The following is a 17714-nucleotide window of genomic DNA, read 5'->3' on the forward strand; positions in this document are numbered from 1 at the left end:
TTTTTTCCCCGCCTCGGTGCAGCAGGGAGGGCAGCAGGGAGGGCTGCCTCTGTATGCCTCTGCGAGCCCCTCACGCACCTTGCCGGGGGCAGATGGAGCGCTTGACAAAGTTTGGGGATCGTGCCTATATTTTCCTTAAGGAAGCTTCAGATATTTATCTCAGTGCATGCCTCTTTCACCGTACTCCGGTGCCCTTGTCAGCAATCGCTTGGTTTGTGCTGTAAGGTTATGTTGCTCCACCCATCATAAAATATGTAATTAATGGCTGTGAAGCAGGATCTTAATTGCAGTGTTATCCTGGAAAAAACTGTTCTCTGTTTTAAAGTATAACTTGCTTAACAACAGGACATCTGTGTATTTAGTAACAGCAGGACTGTTATCCTAAATGATTCATAGCTTGGCTTCTTGCTCCTGCCTCTTGTTTTCCTACAGAGCACATGCAAGTTATTGGAAGGTGCCCTGTTTGGATCACTTATGTTTGTCTCTGTTTTTTTTTTTCCTTCTGCAGAGGGAGGAAGCACTGAAACAACATAAAGAGTTATCTCAAGAACTAGTCAACCTGCGAGGAGAACTAGGTAAGAACCTATTTTTCCAAGTCTGAATGAAAACAGAACTGCAGCAAACCAGGTATATGGAAAGAGAGATGCCATGGCATTGTAATGGCAGGCAGTGAGTTCCCTGGCTGAGTTCTGCTTGGGTGCTGCACTGCTGCATTGCTCTGCATCACTCTGCTTTTGCCTGCTCATGGAATCTGCATCTGGTGGACAAAGCGCTCCCTTCCTGAACCTGGGAGGCTGTCCCACATTGTGCCCTCTGCTTAGATACCCAACTTGTATGCTGTTTTTAGAGATATGAAGCAGAAATCTATAAATCTGTGAAATACACTGCACAAAATCTTTGTTAGTTGCTTGTCGGTGAATAAATGTGAAACTATTATGAAATGGTATCAGGCTAATGAGATTAAATTTTTAAACTCAGCCTAGCAGACAGCTGTAATATGAAATGGAGCTGTAATGTGCAAGGGCTGGTTTTGCTAACTTTGAAGCTTGGTTTAACTGCATTTAATGGCAACTTCATAGAACTGGTTCGATCTGGAAGCAGGATAATCTTGTGGAGTCTAAGAAGTCATCAAATTGAAACTGATGGTGCTTGAAAATGAAGCTGTCATTTTATAGACAGCTCACCTTTGCTGTTATGGAACCCTTTTACAAAGGAAAGATCCTTGGGAAGCAACAGTGATTTGTGTGAAGTAGTTTTAGATAACGACTGATTACCGAGGAGTTGGAAGCTTGTATTTTCACATGCTTTGGAAGCTGTCTCAGCTCAGGTTGTCTTGTGTGGGTAGGCCTTGTTGCGCACAGGTGTATGTTTAATTATCAGATTTTTTATTAGTGCTGATTAGCAGGGTGGGCAACTCCATCAGCACATCTATTGAAAGAGTTGAAAGCCTGGCGGGTGGTGGCATCAACAGAGGAAGCCTTGCAGACCAAGCAAGTATGTGAGTGTACTGAAAATACAAAACGCCTTTCAGAGATGTGTTTTCATTGCTGGAAGTTAGTGCTGAAGAGTGGAGGCTTTTCTAGAGCTTAGTGCGTGGTGGCATCTGTCAAGCTGCAGCCTTTAACCTTTCTGGTGGCAAAGTGTCAGGGTTGCAGTTTTGCACCTTTTCCAGGCCTGTCCCAATAGGAGCTGCCTGTGAGAGAGCCTTGTAGCCCTCTGCCTTTGTGTCTGTGTGTCAGCACTTGAGAAAGCTAGTGGTTGGGCTCACCTGCCTGCCTGGTGAGTGCCAGAACAACCAAAGGGGAAGGGGCTGCTGGGGGGAGGTGGAGGCCGTGTCCCTTGACTGCAGCATCAGCACATCTGCTACTCTGAAGTGACAAAATTAGAGTGAGAGTAGCACTGTGCAAACAGACTCCTTGCATTTTTGGGTGACCTATGAAGTTGTGTTGTGAAGATGATGAAGACAGAGATTTGTTTTCTGTATGTGTGTGTGTGTGTGTATGTATATGAAAGTATGTAACTTTCTGAGCAAATCTATTTGTTTACCTTATCGTGAACATTTCTTGCTCTGACAGAAATCTTTCTGAAGTAGGACTCTCTATCCTGTCGTTGCATCTGCAGCATTATCTTTCCTTTATCTGCCTGAGTGCTACATCCAGGTCAATTAACAAGAAGGGGAAATTCGGATTAGAGGGATAGGCCAAAATCTAACCAGTGTTAAGCCCATGTTTTAGGGTTTTGGTTGTTGTTCGTTTTCTGAAAGCTTAATTCATTCCAAAGACCTGGGATGGGGCTCCTACTACAAGAATGCACTGTCCTGCCAAAGGGTACTCAGACAGCTTTGGACAAATCAGCCCCACTGTGCTGCATGGCACCTACCTGCAGAGCTGACAGTAGGTGATGCTGTCCAGGGCCACCACTGTCCTCTTGCAGTGGTAACACTTCTGTGCCAGCTCTGCAGAGCAGCTGAGGGCAGCCTCAGGTTTCCGAACTGCCTGTAATTTCAGGGAAGCATTTATCTTCATGCAGTGTCTTGTGTCTTAACTCCATCATGCACGTAGACTGTCTGTATCTCTTAGCATGGGATGGAAATGTATTAACTGCAGTACTGCAAAACTTGACACGTCTTCAGTTCTATCTGGTTTGTTTAAAGTAGTTAAATAAAAAAGCCAGCTGGCCCTCACTTGTTGACCAGCTTCGCAAAAACATTCTTGCAGTGTTAGCTTTAGCTGACAGTAACCTGTTTAAATGCACACCTGCTAATCAGCTTTGTGTTTCCACTGTTAAATGTGTACAGCTGTACTTCAGGTTCCCCACAGGCTATTTGAGGTAAGCACTGAGAATTTTGATTGATGGTGTCAGTTAGGCACAGGCTGATATTTGAATCTTTTTTGGTTGTACACACACTACAGGTTTCACAGAGTCCCAGGCTGACGTGTTTGTAAGGCATGTTGTTCACAGTGTGGGAATAGGCCATCTAGGAAGAGGAACCAGGTGTGTCAAGCTCCATGTAGGCTGCATGCAGGATGTTGCCAAGTTTGAGAGGAGCACAGAATCTGCTGCTGCCCACACCTTACAGTGTCGAGTCCTTGGTTTCTGTCTTTTTTGAATTTAATTGTGTATGTTCCCAGGCTGCTTTATTTACCTTGTAAAACTAACCGGCTTGCTGTAAAATTCTGTAATTCCATAATATGCTTCCTATTCAAATACATTCTTGTTTAATGACAGTGTGCAAATGGAGCATTAGCAGTGTGGGCTGACTGAACCATGCATTGCTGCAGCCCTAAGATCTCGCTTAGACAGCTGTGGTGTTGTTAGACCATGCATGGAAGGCATTCCCCAGGCACTGTGTGAGGGGTTGGACATGGTGTTGGTTGGGGAAGGGCTTTTCAAAGGAGGCCAGATCCATTCACAGCCTCAGAGATTGAACGGGGGAGATTTCAGTGTAACTGCTTTGGTCCTACGAACCCGGAGCAGATCTGAATGCTGCTCGTTACTTAAATTTCCCTGCTCATTAAGGTACAAGCTGCTATATAAACCATTTCTAGTTGCCTGTTGAATTATGTAAGTAGAAGCAGCAAGAACTGCGTATTTCCACAGTGACATGAAACTGCTCCTTGCAGTGAATTTGACTCTGGATTATTTCAGTCTGCAGCTTTGCTGGCTGCAGCCCAGGCCCATGCTGCTGCAGGGCTGGCACAGCGGCTGCTGGCCCCTTTGGACCTGCAGCCAAGAGTCTTTTTAGTGGGCAGAAGGGATGTGCATGTATCCTGTGCAGCCATACTGGACTCCTCTGCATTGCAGTTGATAAACAGCATTTTCTTCAGAAATATTTTCATGTAATTTTCTATGCTGTTTTTTATAAGTAATTGACCTTTAAAGTGTGCTTTGGAGGTTGGGATATAAAGGCTATTGGGTTTATCATCACTGGCAGATGAAGTGAATATGGTTTGGTTTCCAGGTTTGGGTAATTCTTAAAAAAGGTTTAACAGAAGCTAGACGTTTCCATCAATTATCTGGGTGAAGGAGCATTTCTTCTCATGCGTCTCCCTGCCTGTTGACACTGTGGTGGTATTTGTAGTACTAAAGAATAGGAGCTTTTTTCTTGGCAGATACCTGCGTACTTCATCTGAGCATTCAGCCTTACCCACCTCCGTGTGCCCTAAAGCATTCTCTTGGTTCACCTGGCTCATTTCAGCTTGCCCAAAACTTGGCTTGACGCTGTGCCATGGGTAACACCCAGAGAAACTTGGTCATAAACTGAAAGCATGCTTGGGTGGAAGAATTTCCAATACTAAGAATCTGCCAAAAACACAAATTAATTATTGGATGATTATTATAATAAACTTTTATATAGAGAAGGAAAAAAGCTTGTGTGTCTCCAGTAGAACTGCTGGTCAATAGAATGTACACATAAATACTCCTATGTGATTAATAATGTTAGAACAATAAAATGTTATGCACTATAACACCATGTTAAATGCTTGGTGTTCTCTGTCAATGATCCTCATTTCACATCCCCCACACCTATCAAAGTGCCACCATTTTGCTACTTCAGCAATCTCTGCTTCAGAATGTCAGACAGCCCCATGGCTTCTTGTTTCATGAAGCAAGGCTAGGCCAGGGAGTGACTTGGACAGTTTTATGATGTTAACTTTTGCTTCAAAGTGATTTGATTTAGGTAAGCTGTTTTATCTCCTCTGAGTTGTGGTTATAGTGGCTTTTAAGTGAGAGTAGAGTAAGTTGAGAAAGGTTTTATTGTAAGTAAGTACTTGATCCATAAGGACTGAATTGGTTTATTGTGATGTATTGTTAGATAACTGGAATAAAAACAAACTAAATTTTGTAAGAATTAGATGCTGTGCAATTGTAAAGGCTTACCCCTTGGCTGCTTTTGCTGGAAATGAGAGAGAGATTTCTTTGGGCTTCTTATGAAAAAGGGGCAACCTCTTTGGCTGTGGTTTCTCATGCAGAAAGGTGCTGCTGGTGCCCGTTTTCCACGTCCCCCAGGCTGGGGTTCAGATAGCTGACATACAGAGCTGTGCAGTGAACACATGTAGGATGGAATTGGCCATTGTTCACATCTCCATACAGGTGTGAAGTTCACAAGCTGAAAGCAGCATTTCTGGTCAGAAGATATGCTGCTACCAAATTTCAGAAACTTCCTGTGATTGCCAGAGGTGGTGGTGGTTCTGCCCAAAAGAACCACATTCTTATTGCACTGTGTAATAAACAGGTGTTATAAGCATAGAAATACGAAATAATCTTGCTCTGTGCTGTTGTAATAGAAGGGTGATGGTTTGTCTTGGATCGTTCACTGGGACAACCAAGTGCAGAAAAAAAAATTAATGGATTTGCTATATCAATAATGAAGTAAACCCTGCTTGATTTACTGACTTGATTTTTCTTTCAAATGCTGCCAGACCATTTGAATCTCCTGTTGCTTTTTACTCAAAGTCTGTGGTCTTATTTTTGTAATGAGTGGCCTTAGGAAGATGTGGAACTGTGAAGGGAAGTGCTATAAGAAGGCAGAGGAACGTACGAAAAACAAGCATCCTGCACTTCAGGATGTCTCTGAATTTCATGAAAAGTTGAAATGGAGTTTTATGTGCTACTGGGAGTGTGCAAGTTCTAGTTGCAATTCTTTTTCACAAAATTAAACACCAGTTCTGGGAGAGAAGTCTTGCACTGAGTTATCAAAGTCAGTCAGGAGTTTTGCACTATTCCCTGTTGTGCACAAGTGGCCAAGCAAAGGGATCGATTGCCTCTTGCATGGCCTATCACTTTCTTAAAATAAGGCAACGTGCAGTCATAAATTGTATTACTCAGTGTGGAGACGAACAGAGCTGTGCAAAATGCTGCAGACACTTGAGTCTTGAGCAAGAGGACAGATCATTGTTGTTTAGAGGGCTTCTCATAATTTCAGAACAATTCTTCAGTTGGAGCTTTTGCTGGAACTTCACGTGCAGTTCACTGCGCGCTCGTGGTACTGGGAGCCCACTGGTGGTTTTGCTCCTTACCTGCATGGCAAGGGTGCAGCAAGACGTGCTGTCTGCAGGGACGTGCAAAGCCTTCAGCCTTGGGAAGGCCAGGAGGTACCTTCAAGGTAACTTCCAACTGCCGGTGCAGACTTTAAAAGTTAGTTTTTGTTTATCTTCATAACGTGATCTTCTCATAAATCTGGATTGCAAACTGGCTGAACAAGACCTGATATGGCTGTTCCCTTTGACAAAGGCAGGGTTTGCTGTTTGATTTTTTTTTCTGAAATGTTTTGCGTCATCTGAAGATCTCTATGCTGACATTTAAAGACAAGGCAAAGTGAGGCAGCAAATTCTTTTAGCTCACCAGAGGCAAAGCAGTGGCTCTGGCCTTATGAGTCGAGAGTTGGATGACTCCATTTTTAAAGGAAGTGGATCATCTGAAGCAGTTCACTACAATTGCTTTAAATGAGGCATGTGAGCTGCTTGCCTCTGTGCTGCTGTGATTCAGAGGTAAATGGCCAGATCCGTTCTGCGTGTTGCTGGTTGAGTGATGTTTCCATTTGGCTCTTTGCCTTTCTCTGTCTGTTTCTTTGCATTACAAAGAACGTCCCCTATCTATGACACTTCTTTTTCCCCAAAAGCTTGAAAATGCAAAGCATACACAGTAACTTTGTCAATGTGATGTGATAGGAGTTTGCTCATTTTTTTTTCTCCTTCCCTTCCCCTAAGGAATCTGTTTATGACTGTCACTCATGGAAAGAATTAAGATAAGGAAATAAAAATCTTACTTGGTGATGGTACAGAAAGCTGTGAAATCATGAGTGAATGTTGTGATGTGTTTGTGTTGAGCTTTTCATTGCATCATTGCCAATGGCAGGTTGAACAGCTTGCCTTAGTGCTATCCTGCTCAGCAGAGCTTTCCAACAGAACACTTGCACAAAGCTGAAGCAGCTGGGTTCTTGTGGGGTTGATTGGTTTGTTTGTTTCTAAAACAAAAAAAAAACTTAGAACAAAAAGGCACCAGTAATTCAAGCAGATACAGATGCAAAGAGATCTCCATGCAGTACAGCTTTCTTTTACACTTCAAGTGCACGCCCCAATTGATCGCAGTAGTGCAAGGACTTCACTGCATTTTCCTTAAAGGAGTGAAGGTACCGTTCATTTACTCCCTTGCTTTTGCTGAGCTGTGGCAGAGAGCAAATCTGACACATGCCCAACTTCAGGCAGGCTGCTTTCAGGACAGCTAAAGCCAGGACTGGTTTGGGACTCAGCCCTTGAAGATCTACAATCCATGTATCTTAGTGCCCAAACAAAGCTATGATAAGAATTTCCTGTAATGCCTGTACCAAAATTCTTGAATCTTCTAATGCTTCCACAGTTTATGTTGTTTGGGCAGTGTGCCAAGCTCCTACATTTCATTCAAGATCATGTTAACGTTCTAGTTGATTTTTCTCTTAAGGAGATACTCATCTGATTAATTAATTTTAAAATTTATTTTAAACAAAAGTGATCAATGCTGCACAGAAGTGATTTTGCTTGAGATTGGTGACTTCGTGATTCTGCTAGCGGTCCTGTTTCACCTTGCTTGCAGCCCCTGTGTGCAGCTGCACGAGGGGTTTGTTCCAATCGCATTAACAGCAGAAAAGGGATTCTTTCAGTTCCAGCACTTCTGGTGGGAGGTGTGACTACTAAATTTCAAACTCTAAAGCACAAGTTTCTGTTTTGACTTTTAATCAGCTCAGTAAATAGGGAGAGAGAAACCCAGGCAGTTTCCTTTACTTACCTTTGTTAATAAAAATGTATGGAGAACTGTAAAGTTTACAACTGTAAAAGTTGTAAACTTCACAGTTTACAAAAAAACTGTAAAGTTACAACTGTAACTGTTGTTTGCCTCCTTAATGCTCTGCCCTGGGCCTGAACTGCTCTCTGTCTTGCATATTTAAATCTATTTGGTGCACGCACATTAGCAGTACATTTCAGATTGGTGCTCCTGTATTACTCTGCTTAGGGCAGTCTGCAGTTGCCTCAGTGCTCTACAGTTGAGCATGGGTAGCATGCTGGATGGATGGCCTTCAGGATGTTAAGACATTCCAATTTAGCTAAGTGGTTTATACATCAGAAAGTGAAGTACTCTGACAAATAGCTCCTGAAATGGGATTAAATTAGGTGAAGTAGCAAATCCAATTAATTTTTTTATTAGAGCACTCTGGTATCTCCAGTGAGACATTCATTCTTCTATGTCATGACAAACTGTCACGTTTGTGCTTTATGTGTGGGTTCCTGATTTAACTAGATTAAATTAATTCTTAGCATAAGACACAATCTATTCAGTATTTTTGCAAAGGTCTTTTCTTATGTCTTTGGAGGTGGCACTCGTTTCATGGATAAATGATACTTGTCTTTGTATGCCTCTGTTCCCATGCAGGCATACTCCCATCCTTAATACCTGTAATGAGACTGTGAACTTAGCAATGAACTTGACCAGATGACTTTTTTTTTTTTTTAATTTTGCCATCTTCAGTAACAACTTCTGCAGCTTGTGAGAAATTGGAGAGAGACAGGAATGAACTGCAAGCTACCTATGAAGGATTCCTGCAGAAATTAAATGAGCAGCATCACAGCGATTTAGCTGAACTGGAGGAGAGGCTCAAGCAGTTTTACACCGCAGAATGTGAGAAGCTCCAAAGTATCTGCATTGAAGAAGCTGAGAAGTACAAAGCGCAGCTCCAGGAGCAGGTTTGTGGTATTTGGAGTAGGAATATTCTTCAACAATTGTTTTCTGCTACAAATGAGCCCTCAAGAAGTCTTGATTTGTTTGTTTGTTTATTTTGGCTATTACTGAATGTATTTTATCTAATGTGAAACTCTACTTGATTGCAATTACAAAAGAAAACGTTAGTGTGCGAAGTTGGCCAAGCCTTAAGGTTGTGTTTTAACATGGTAGAAATTCAGCATTCTGCAAGCTTCAGTTACGTCTGAAGCTCTGCAGGTACTTTTGAAGCAGCTTGAGTTTTAACATTTATAAAACCACACCTGGCTTGGGAACCTGCTTTGCAGCAATCCCGTGTGTGTGAGAGACACATACATTCTGTTGGTGTCTGTAAACTGTTCTCATCTATTAAGTGTTGTACGTGGCTTAGCTTTTCCTGTGACCATCTGTTAAGAGCTGCCTAGACTTAAGCATAGCAAAAAACCACCGTAACAATATTTTAAGCAAGGGTTAAAATGTCACACTAAGGGGAAAAACTCATCTTGTCATATTGCAGGTGGACAACTTAAATGTCACACATGAAAACTTAAAGCTGCAACTTGAAAACAGCCACTCAGAAAAAGTAGAGGAGCTGAAAAAGAAATATGAATCCTCTTTTTCGGGCAAGTATTTTGTATTAAGTCCATACAACGTAGTACTGCTGGTCACAAACAAAAATATTCAAATATATTAAACTTGAATATGTACATTTCCTTCTTGCTGGTCAGCTATCCTTACAAATGCTGACTGAATTCCTCCTTTTGGATCTGAACAAGTTTATTTTATATACAGAAATAACCATGCTTCCATCATCATTGAATGAAACTTTCAAAACAGTTTAAGAGTGGAGATGACTTTTAAAAGATGCGTCTAAATTACAGCCTGCCCTCAAAATGTCATGGTAAAGGAGCAACTCTTTCCCTACCACCCCCACACTTCTGAAAGGAGCACCTCAAAATTGAGATGAACATTAAGTAGGGTTAGGTGGTGTCCAGATTGATGTGGGAATGTTTCTCAAGTTGAGAAATATTGTGCATTGTTTAGAAGAGTGAAGTTTTTTCTAGGAAGAGGCGTGTTCAGATTTAAATTGCATTGTGTCTAGATGATTTAAGAGGTGATGGTTTCCATCCTCCCTCTGACTCCACCTGACAAGCAAATTTCCAGCGATCCTTTTGTCTCCTTAAAGGCATTTCCAGCGTAATTGAAGAGCTCTTCTGCGTGATATTTCCAAAGTAGGAAAGGAAATGTTTTTCAGTAAATGCCTGGGAGATGCATGATATAGTTTTTGCCTCTAATTCCCTTCAGAAGCTCAGCTTTTGTCAGATGTGGATCTGTGCTCAATTCATCCATTTGTTGCATGTAGATGAGTGTTTTCAAACTTGAGATGCTGTCAACTAATGAAATGTGTTTGTGAGAGGACAACCCACAAATCTGAAGCGGTGATAAATCTGATACTTTGTATAGGCTTTGGGATGGTTTGTGATAAATGTTCTTTCCATTGTTGGCAGTGACTCTGCATCTGTGCATATGTGTTTTGGCTATTTGTCCTTGTTAAAAAAAAAAATAAAACCATCATCATGTATTAAAAATCTACAAAAATCATTTGTTGCAGAGCTCAAGAATGCCCATGAATCTGAAAGGAAGTTGCTTGAAGATTCCTTTAAGGAGAAGCAGGAATTGCTAGAGGTACATGTGGGGGTTGAGTCATTGCAGATCTAAAACTTAAATGGGATTTTGGAGATGTGCACTGAATTCTTGGCTTAACTGTGCTCTGTCTTTTCATTTCAGAAAAAAATTGATGAATTGAAATGTGAAAACATCACTTTAAGTGAGAAGCTGAAATTAGAAGAGCAAAAACAAACAGCCAAAGAAAAAGCCAGTCTTGTAAGTCCAGATCTCCAAAAGTAAAGCAGACAGGCAGATCTTTTATGCTCGGGTTTATTTTACTGCATGATGTGAAAGGTCTGTAATCAAATCTGATAGAGAGCTCCGATACACATTAATACTGTATGTAAATGGATTGCCTACCAGAAGTTTTTGTCAAGCAGTACAATGTTATTAACTTTACTGGTATAAATCTATTGTGTGTAAGTTAAAGCCTAAGTGAATCTGAAAACCTGAGTGTATGCAGGTGTATCACAGCTTGCTTCTCGTTAGTTGATAAATGCTCAACCAGCACCATGATGGTGCTGTCTTGTATCATTGCTACAAAATTCACTTCTTGTACTTCAGTCTTTAATGAACTTATGACCTGTGCTTGTTTCGGGTGTATCCTTTAGATAAACTTTTCATTCTCACCTTTCTCCCAAGGCTGTTGTCATCTATGATGCTCCTAGGATTAGAAATGTGCTTTGAGAGAAGTTTTTCATGCATTTGGAGATGGCTAGAAACAGACATGCTTACTTTCTAGTTTATTTTCAGTGTGGCCTGTAGTAATGTTTTCTCACAAAAAGAAATTCCGTGCTTAAAAAAAACGTTTAGAATTGTTAGTGGCAGATCCTCAGATTTTGGCAGTTTTGCTGCTTTAAATGGGCAGTCTTGCAAGTGTAGTCAGTCTGTGTTTTACCTGTTAGGATAATCTGTTAATTACAATGGGTTTGGACAAAGCTGATTTATATGCCTCTGCTACTTTGTGTCTTCTAGTACTCACCCTGTTTTTGACTTGGTCAAACACTCAAAGCTAAAGAGGAACAGATACATGCTTGGAAAAAAATATAAACAGTAATAGAGCTCAGGGTCAGGGAAGTGGGACAGAGGAAGACCAGAGAATGGCAGGGCAAAACTCCAGTAATGTGACCTTTGGCCCAGCTACAGGGAGCCCTTTGGATGGAAAACCAAACATGAACATAGAGAGCTCTGGGAGGGGAAAAAGCCAGAGAAAAAAGTCTGCTTTGTGTGCAAAAGTGCAGGCTTACCAACTAGAAGCAGCTCTAATTCTCACTGGACCATTTTTTTTCCTCTTGTTATTTATTCTAATGGCAGGGTAGAGCTGCAAGAAGAATCTGCAAGCAGTGTTGCTGTGTTTGGGAGAGGTGATACCAAAGAGAACAATCTGCTTAGCTGTGCTCAGATGTTATTTTAGAGCAATAGTTAAGTGACTTTACACAGCAGCAAATATGCTTTGCACCCTAGCAGATAAGCTTCATAAGCTTCAGGCTTCTGCATGGAAAGATATTGGTTTGATTCGGTATACTCTTCCCTAGTGCTGCGCTGCTAGAACTTCTGATTGCCCTTTGACTATAGAGGTGTATGCCTAGCTTTCCAGTACTATTTAAGTAGTATCACTTGATATTCCTATTTTTTTTCCTTTTATTTTTTTGCTAAAACCTTATCTGGCTTGGTGTTCTGCTATGAGTAGGCAGGAGAGGAGGACAGGAGAGCAGGCAGAACAGACACAGACTAGATCAGGCCTTTGTGTCACTGTGAAATGTGGTGGTTCTGTACTTAATTCTGGCACAGGGCTCTGACATGTACTGTGGACTGCATCCCACAAAACTACAGGCATCTCCTGCACACCTTAGGCTGCTGATGCAGCAGTGAAGCTGTACTCATCATGGTACCTCAGCTTTCCACCAAAACATGCTAAGAGAAATTGTTTGCTTTTAAAGATAGACTCAGCCACTGATTAACTTGTGTTTGTTTTCCACTCGTACTATCTTGAAATGAACTTTATTTCTCCTCATTATTTCTTTGCCTTTGAAATATTAAGCATGTGATTTACTCTACAGTGCTTGAATGCTTCCTTACTATGGAAGAAACATCTTTGAAAAAAACAGACTGTCTGTCCCCACTCTTCCTCCCACCCCTCAAGAAAGCTAAGTCTTATGTACTGTACTGTAGAATAAGTCACAAACATGAAACAGTGCAGGATTTTTAAATGCAATTGCATTGCCAGGCCTTCTGGAAGAATGTAAAATGAAAAATGTTGGATTTCTTCTTACGAACTATGTACCTTCAGGTAGAAAACAGTGAAAATTAGCTACAGCCAAATGTATGGCTTTATAAGCTTGTGTGTTTTTTGAACCGTTTCAGCACCTGAAAAACTCTTCAAATGTTTACTCTTATTATCTCCTGGGATGGGTTATGAGTAATGCAGAATAAATTTTGGAACTCCTCGCCTTAAAGGGGCCTTTCAGCACTCTCACAAAACAGGTTGGGCTGCGACAGCTCTAGTGCCATCCTCTGACTCATGAGGATTTTTCACATATGTACAAAGTCTTTTCTGAACACCTGCTAAGGGAAACTGCAACTGTTGATTTAAAACAAAGAACAAAGAAAATCAGATGAGAAAGCGGCACCGGATTTTTTTCTTATGCAAAGCTGTCAAACTTGATTTCACCTAGAACAAATAACTGTCATTACGGTTTTTATTTCCTTGCTCTTTCTTAAATAGCAGGAAAACACTTAAATCATCCATGAAATTAAGGTAATAAGCAAACTCTGTGGAAATCTTTCAGAAAAACCCGCAGATCATGTATCTGGAACAGGAGCTGGAAAGTTTGAAAGCAGTGCTGGAGATCAAGAATGAGAAACTCCATCAGCAAGATATAAAGTTAATGAAGATGGACAAACTGGTGGGTTTCCCTTGGGGTCTGGCAATTTTGGACTGTTTCTCTAGCTGTGTTCTGATGATGAATTCAGGCTGGTCATACTCACATGCAAAGATTTTTTTCTTGTTGTTTAAAAGGAAGCATGCAAAAATAATGGGGCACACTCCCACTGCAGGTACAATTTTGTTCATATTGGGCTGTAGCAAGGGGGAAACAGATGCTCTAAGTGGTCTTTCCACCTCTTAAGACAGCTACCGAGTTGCACAAACTATAGCAAGTTAGTATGGAGCTATCTGAGAGTCTCTTCTACACCCTCTCCTCTCTTCTACCCCATCTCCTAAACAAAAAATCCTCATCTGTTCACATTTACTCAACTATTATGGAAGACAGACTGCACTGTTAGGAAAACCTTAACATGGTAGCTACATTAATTAAACAAGAAGAGATCATATTTTCATCTAAAGTCGACTAGCTCAACAGCTTTAAAGTATTTGTTCAGCTGTGGGGATTTGTCCCCAGCCTGTGCATAATTCCACATGAAACAGCAATTTTGGGGGCAGAACTTAACATTATTTGGCATATCTAGTTTGTGGCCTTATCCTGAGTGGAGCTTTGGAACAGCTGTAATAACAGGTTGAGCAATATTTTAATGAGAATATACAGAAGGGTTTGGATAGAAGGGAATACATTCATGTTATTTGTTGAGTGTTGCACAACATCATATGTTGCACTGTGCCATTGATCTACAATTGCTAGAATGTTACTTGTCAACCCTCATCTTTTCTGACAGAAGTTTGGCACAGCAGAGAAGCCCTTGGAATGTACAACCATTTAAAAATTCTTATTTTCCATAACTATTGGTAACATCTTGCAACAATGGAGTAAAATCGGGAGAGTTGTGCACAAAGGGGAACTTCTTCCATTTCTTGCTCTAGCATGGTACTTCTAGGCAGCCTCCAGTCTGCAGCAGCTTACAGAACTGCTGCCTGTAACTCACAGAAGTTACTAGAATCTGCTAGTCGAGTAGCATAGACCTTATCCAGCTTCTCTTCTGGCATCTAATCAGCAAAAGTGGCACAATGCCAGCGTTACACAAGAATAAGGTAAGTAGACCTGTTTGACTATTTCAAAATATTAAGCCATGATAGCAGGTCAGTCTCCTCTTACTCAAAAGTCACTCTGCCTGTTTTTCCCTTTATTGTAACAAGGTCTGTAAACTGTGCTAAGAATGTTGATATCTTGAATGTATGTGTATAACTTTTTATTTTAAACTGTCACCTTTTATTCTAAGGTGGAAAACAACACTATCCTAATGGATAAATTAAAGAAGGTTCAACAGGAAAATGAAGAATTAAAAGCTCGGATGGACAAGCACATGGAACTTTCAAGGTGAAAAATATCTGAGAACTTTTAAGATATTCTCATTAACCTGGGGAAGATGTTCCTCTAACAAGAAAGAAAAACGTGTAAATATATATCAGTGTCTAGGTTTATGTAGTTTTCTGTAGAAGAAATCTTTCCTTTTCCACTTCTGTCTTTTATAGCTGTACATTCTTCTGTAGAAAACCAAACAGGAAGAGACTGTAAAGTAAGGCTCATCAAAGCACTCCAAAGCAACATTTCAGGGAGAAGAAGCATCTCAGACAATACCATCTTAGAGCAGATTGCTGCAGGCTCACCAAGTACTACTGACCTCTCAGTTAAACCTGACTCAAGTTTTAACTGCTTCAGTTGAGTGATTTGTGCCCAATATAAATCAGTGAAAAGACCAGTATGTTTTAGTTAGCAATGACAGCAATATTTAGGATGCATAAAATGGGTCTCAGGTTCTCCTAACTTCAAGTGCTACTTAAATGAATTTTTTTGTTTGAGCTTCTGTGTAGAGCTGAGCCTGCTCCAAGAGCCCAAGGCTTGAGCATGGCCACTGAAGATGTCATTGTTAGTGGGACAAGTCTCACTTTTCAGGTACTTTTTCTGGTCATATTTAATGGCCTTCAGGAATGCTCCTTATTGGAACTTCCTCCTGCTTTTTCTAAGCTACAAATGTAAATCCCACAGGGCTGCAAACATGGTAAATCCTCCTTTCATTCTCATCCTAAGGAAGTAATTCAGTTGTAAGCAGGGTTTTATGCAAGTTCAAACTATTCTTGAGCAATGAATACCATAACCAACTCTGTGACATGCTCTGATGTAAATCTGTCTTTTACAGGCAACTTTCTACTGAGCAAGCTGTTTTACAGGAGTCCCTAGAGAAAGAATCGAAAGTCAACAAACGGCTGTCAATGGAAAATGAAGAACTTCTGTGGAAGTTGCATAACGGTGACCTATGCAGCCCAAGAAAACTGTCTCCCAGTTCTCCATCTGTGCCTCTTCAGTCCCCACGAAATTCTGGTAACTTCTCTAGTCCTACAGTCTCACCAAGATGACATCTCTTGAAAGAAAGGGGATTGCATTTCATTCGTGGTCTGCAGAACTGATCATAACTTTAATTGCAGGAGCAAGAGCTATATTAGCTGAGTATGACAACTAAACATAACTGGAAACTTGGTGCAAAAATGATGATAAGAGACTGAGACTATGGGAGTAAGACTCACGTAGCTTCTCCCAAAAAGACTTGTTTATGACCTCCATGGACAGAGTTGCACAAAGCACTTAGAGAGCAAGGAAAGACTTCTTCATTGCCTTTTCACCTAACCATAAAGAAAAGCTCAGGGGCTTAGAGATAAAGATCACAACCTTTATAATATGTTCCTTATCACAGACACTTTTTTTAAAGGCTGTTTGTTTGCGTGTGCGCATGTGTGCTGTGGATGGAATGGATGTAACACACCGTGCGTGTGTCTAATGCTGCCTTCTTTGCTGTGTATGTAATAAAGGATAAAAGCTGAAGACTACAGATTGACATGTACTTCCTTAACAATGGTGTCAGCGCACGCTTTTAGCCAAGAGTACTCTCACAAAAATGATGAGAGACAGCCACTGGTGCAGTAGGTCAGTCTCCTTCATCTTCCTGTCTTCAGAGGAAAAAATAGTGTGAAAAGCTTAGTCCATTGACTCCGTGTCTTGGCCTACCTTTCTATGCAACTTTGAATGAATTTTAAAAGCAAACTGAATTGTAGCCATATCGTGCATGCACAAGAGCATCGGTTATGAAGAGGCTGTTAGTTGCAGTAGATTTTGTCTTTCAAGTCAACAGACTCAGAATCTGACCTTGAAGGACACTGATTCTGAAGTTCTCAGTACAGGGGCAGGGTTAGGTACCCAGACCTATCACTTTACCTGCTGAAAACGAATCCTTAAACAGCACGTCCGTTGCTGAGACCATCAGTTGAAAGAAAAACAAGATTCGGAAGCCAAAGAGAAAACTGCAATAATTAAGTGCTCAAGTTCTCAATAAGATTCTTAAGTAATCTGTGAGTTTCAGTGCACCTGGTGGCATGTTCACTTTTTAAGTATTAGCATTTGTATTAACATTTGTTGGAGTTGACTCAGTTCGTGTATGGAAGACAGGGAAGGTGATAGCTGTGGGTAATTGTCTTGCTAAGTCTGCTACACCTTTTCTCTGAGACTGCAGGGTATCACTGTTTGCCAGTTCATCTGGCAAAAGATCCTGTACAGGAAGTGCTGTAGAGTAGGGGAAAAATTTGTCCTGCCTGCTGAACCTGGGGGTTGAGGGTGTCAGCATGTCCAGAAATGTCGTATGCTGAGTTTCAGCTTCACCAAGGTAATCACATAGCCTGGCTACTCCCTCGGTTAGACCTGTTTTAAAATCTCTACATCATATCTCCTAAACACAGGTTCAAATCAGTATTCCAAACTCCATGCTTACAACACTGGGTTTGGGTTTTTCGATGCCATTTCCAGCACCACCATAAGTTATGTAACAGTGTAGCTAATGCTGTCAGCTAGCTCTACAGTTGACTGTTACAATAAGATACAACCATGTTCACCCATGTTTTCCAGTAGCTTGAGAACAGAAATTGAGGAGATGGAAAGTGTTTAGGGAACTGAACTGGAGAACCACTTCAAGCCACGTTACCCAAGACTTCAATCTTAATGATGAATGTAGAAACAAGACTGGTAACAGTGCTCATACAAAAGTAAATGTGTAATATATTAAACTTGTGGTCAATTCATGAAACAAAAATGTTTCATCATTCAATTTACTTAATCTTACATTACGTGCAAGTTAAGGGTCCATTTTACAGACTATTACACTCTCTTAACCCCCTTTTAAGGCACTGTACTTGCCACTGTTAGTGATCTCAATGCTTTTAATTTTCTGGGGTTTCAAATTTAATTATGAAAATCCTCTGTGGGCTAAAACTTAAGGTATATACTGGAACACTCATCTGCTATGGTCAAAGAGATTTAATCACATGTATTTGAACTGAATGCTTAAAAAATAAATTTTTGTACTAATTGAAAGGTTTT

General features: G+C 40.8%; 1 protein-coding gene across 1 annotated transcript; it reads left to right on the forward strand.

Annotated features, from left to right (window-relative positions):
• Positions 1–151: 151 nt before the first annotated feature.
• Positions 152–17714, forward strand: LOC100549771 (microtubule-associated tumor suppressor 1 homolog). The gene is made up of 9 exons (XM_010710144.3): positions 152–220; positions 509–575; positions 8503–8717; positions 9248–9353; positions 10343–10416; positions 10519–10614; positions 13188–13304; positions 14572–14669; positions 15490–17714. Exons 1-9 carry the CDS (start codon positions 167–169, stop codon positions 15704–15706), a joined length of 1044 nt encoding a protein of 347 aa, XP_010708446.1. The 5' UTR covers positions 152–166; the 3' UTR covers positions 15707–17714.

This window comes from Meleagris gallopavo, chromosome 4 (genome assembly GCF_000146605.3).
Source record: "Meleagris gallopavo isolate NT-WF06-2002-E0010 breed Aviagen turkey brand Nicholas breeding stock chromosome 4, Turkey_5.1, whole genome shotgun sequence".
In the NCBI taxonomy this organism is placed as follows: Eukaryota; Metazoa; Chordata; class Aves; order Galliformes; family Phasianidae; genus Meleagris; species Meleagris gallopavo.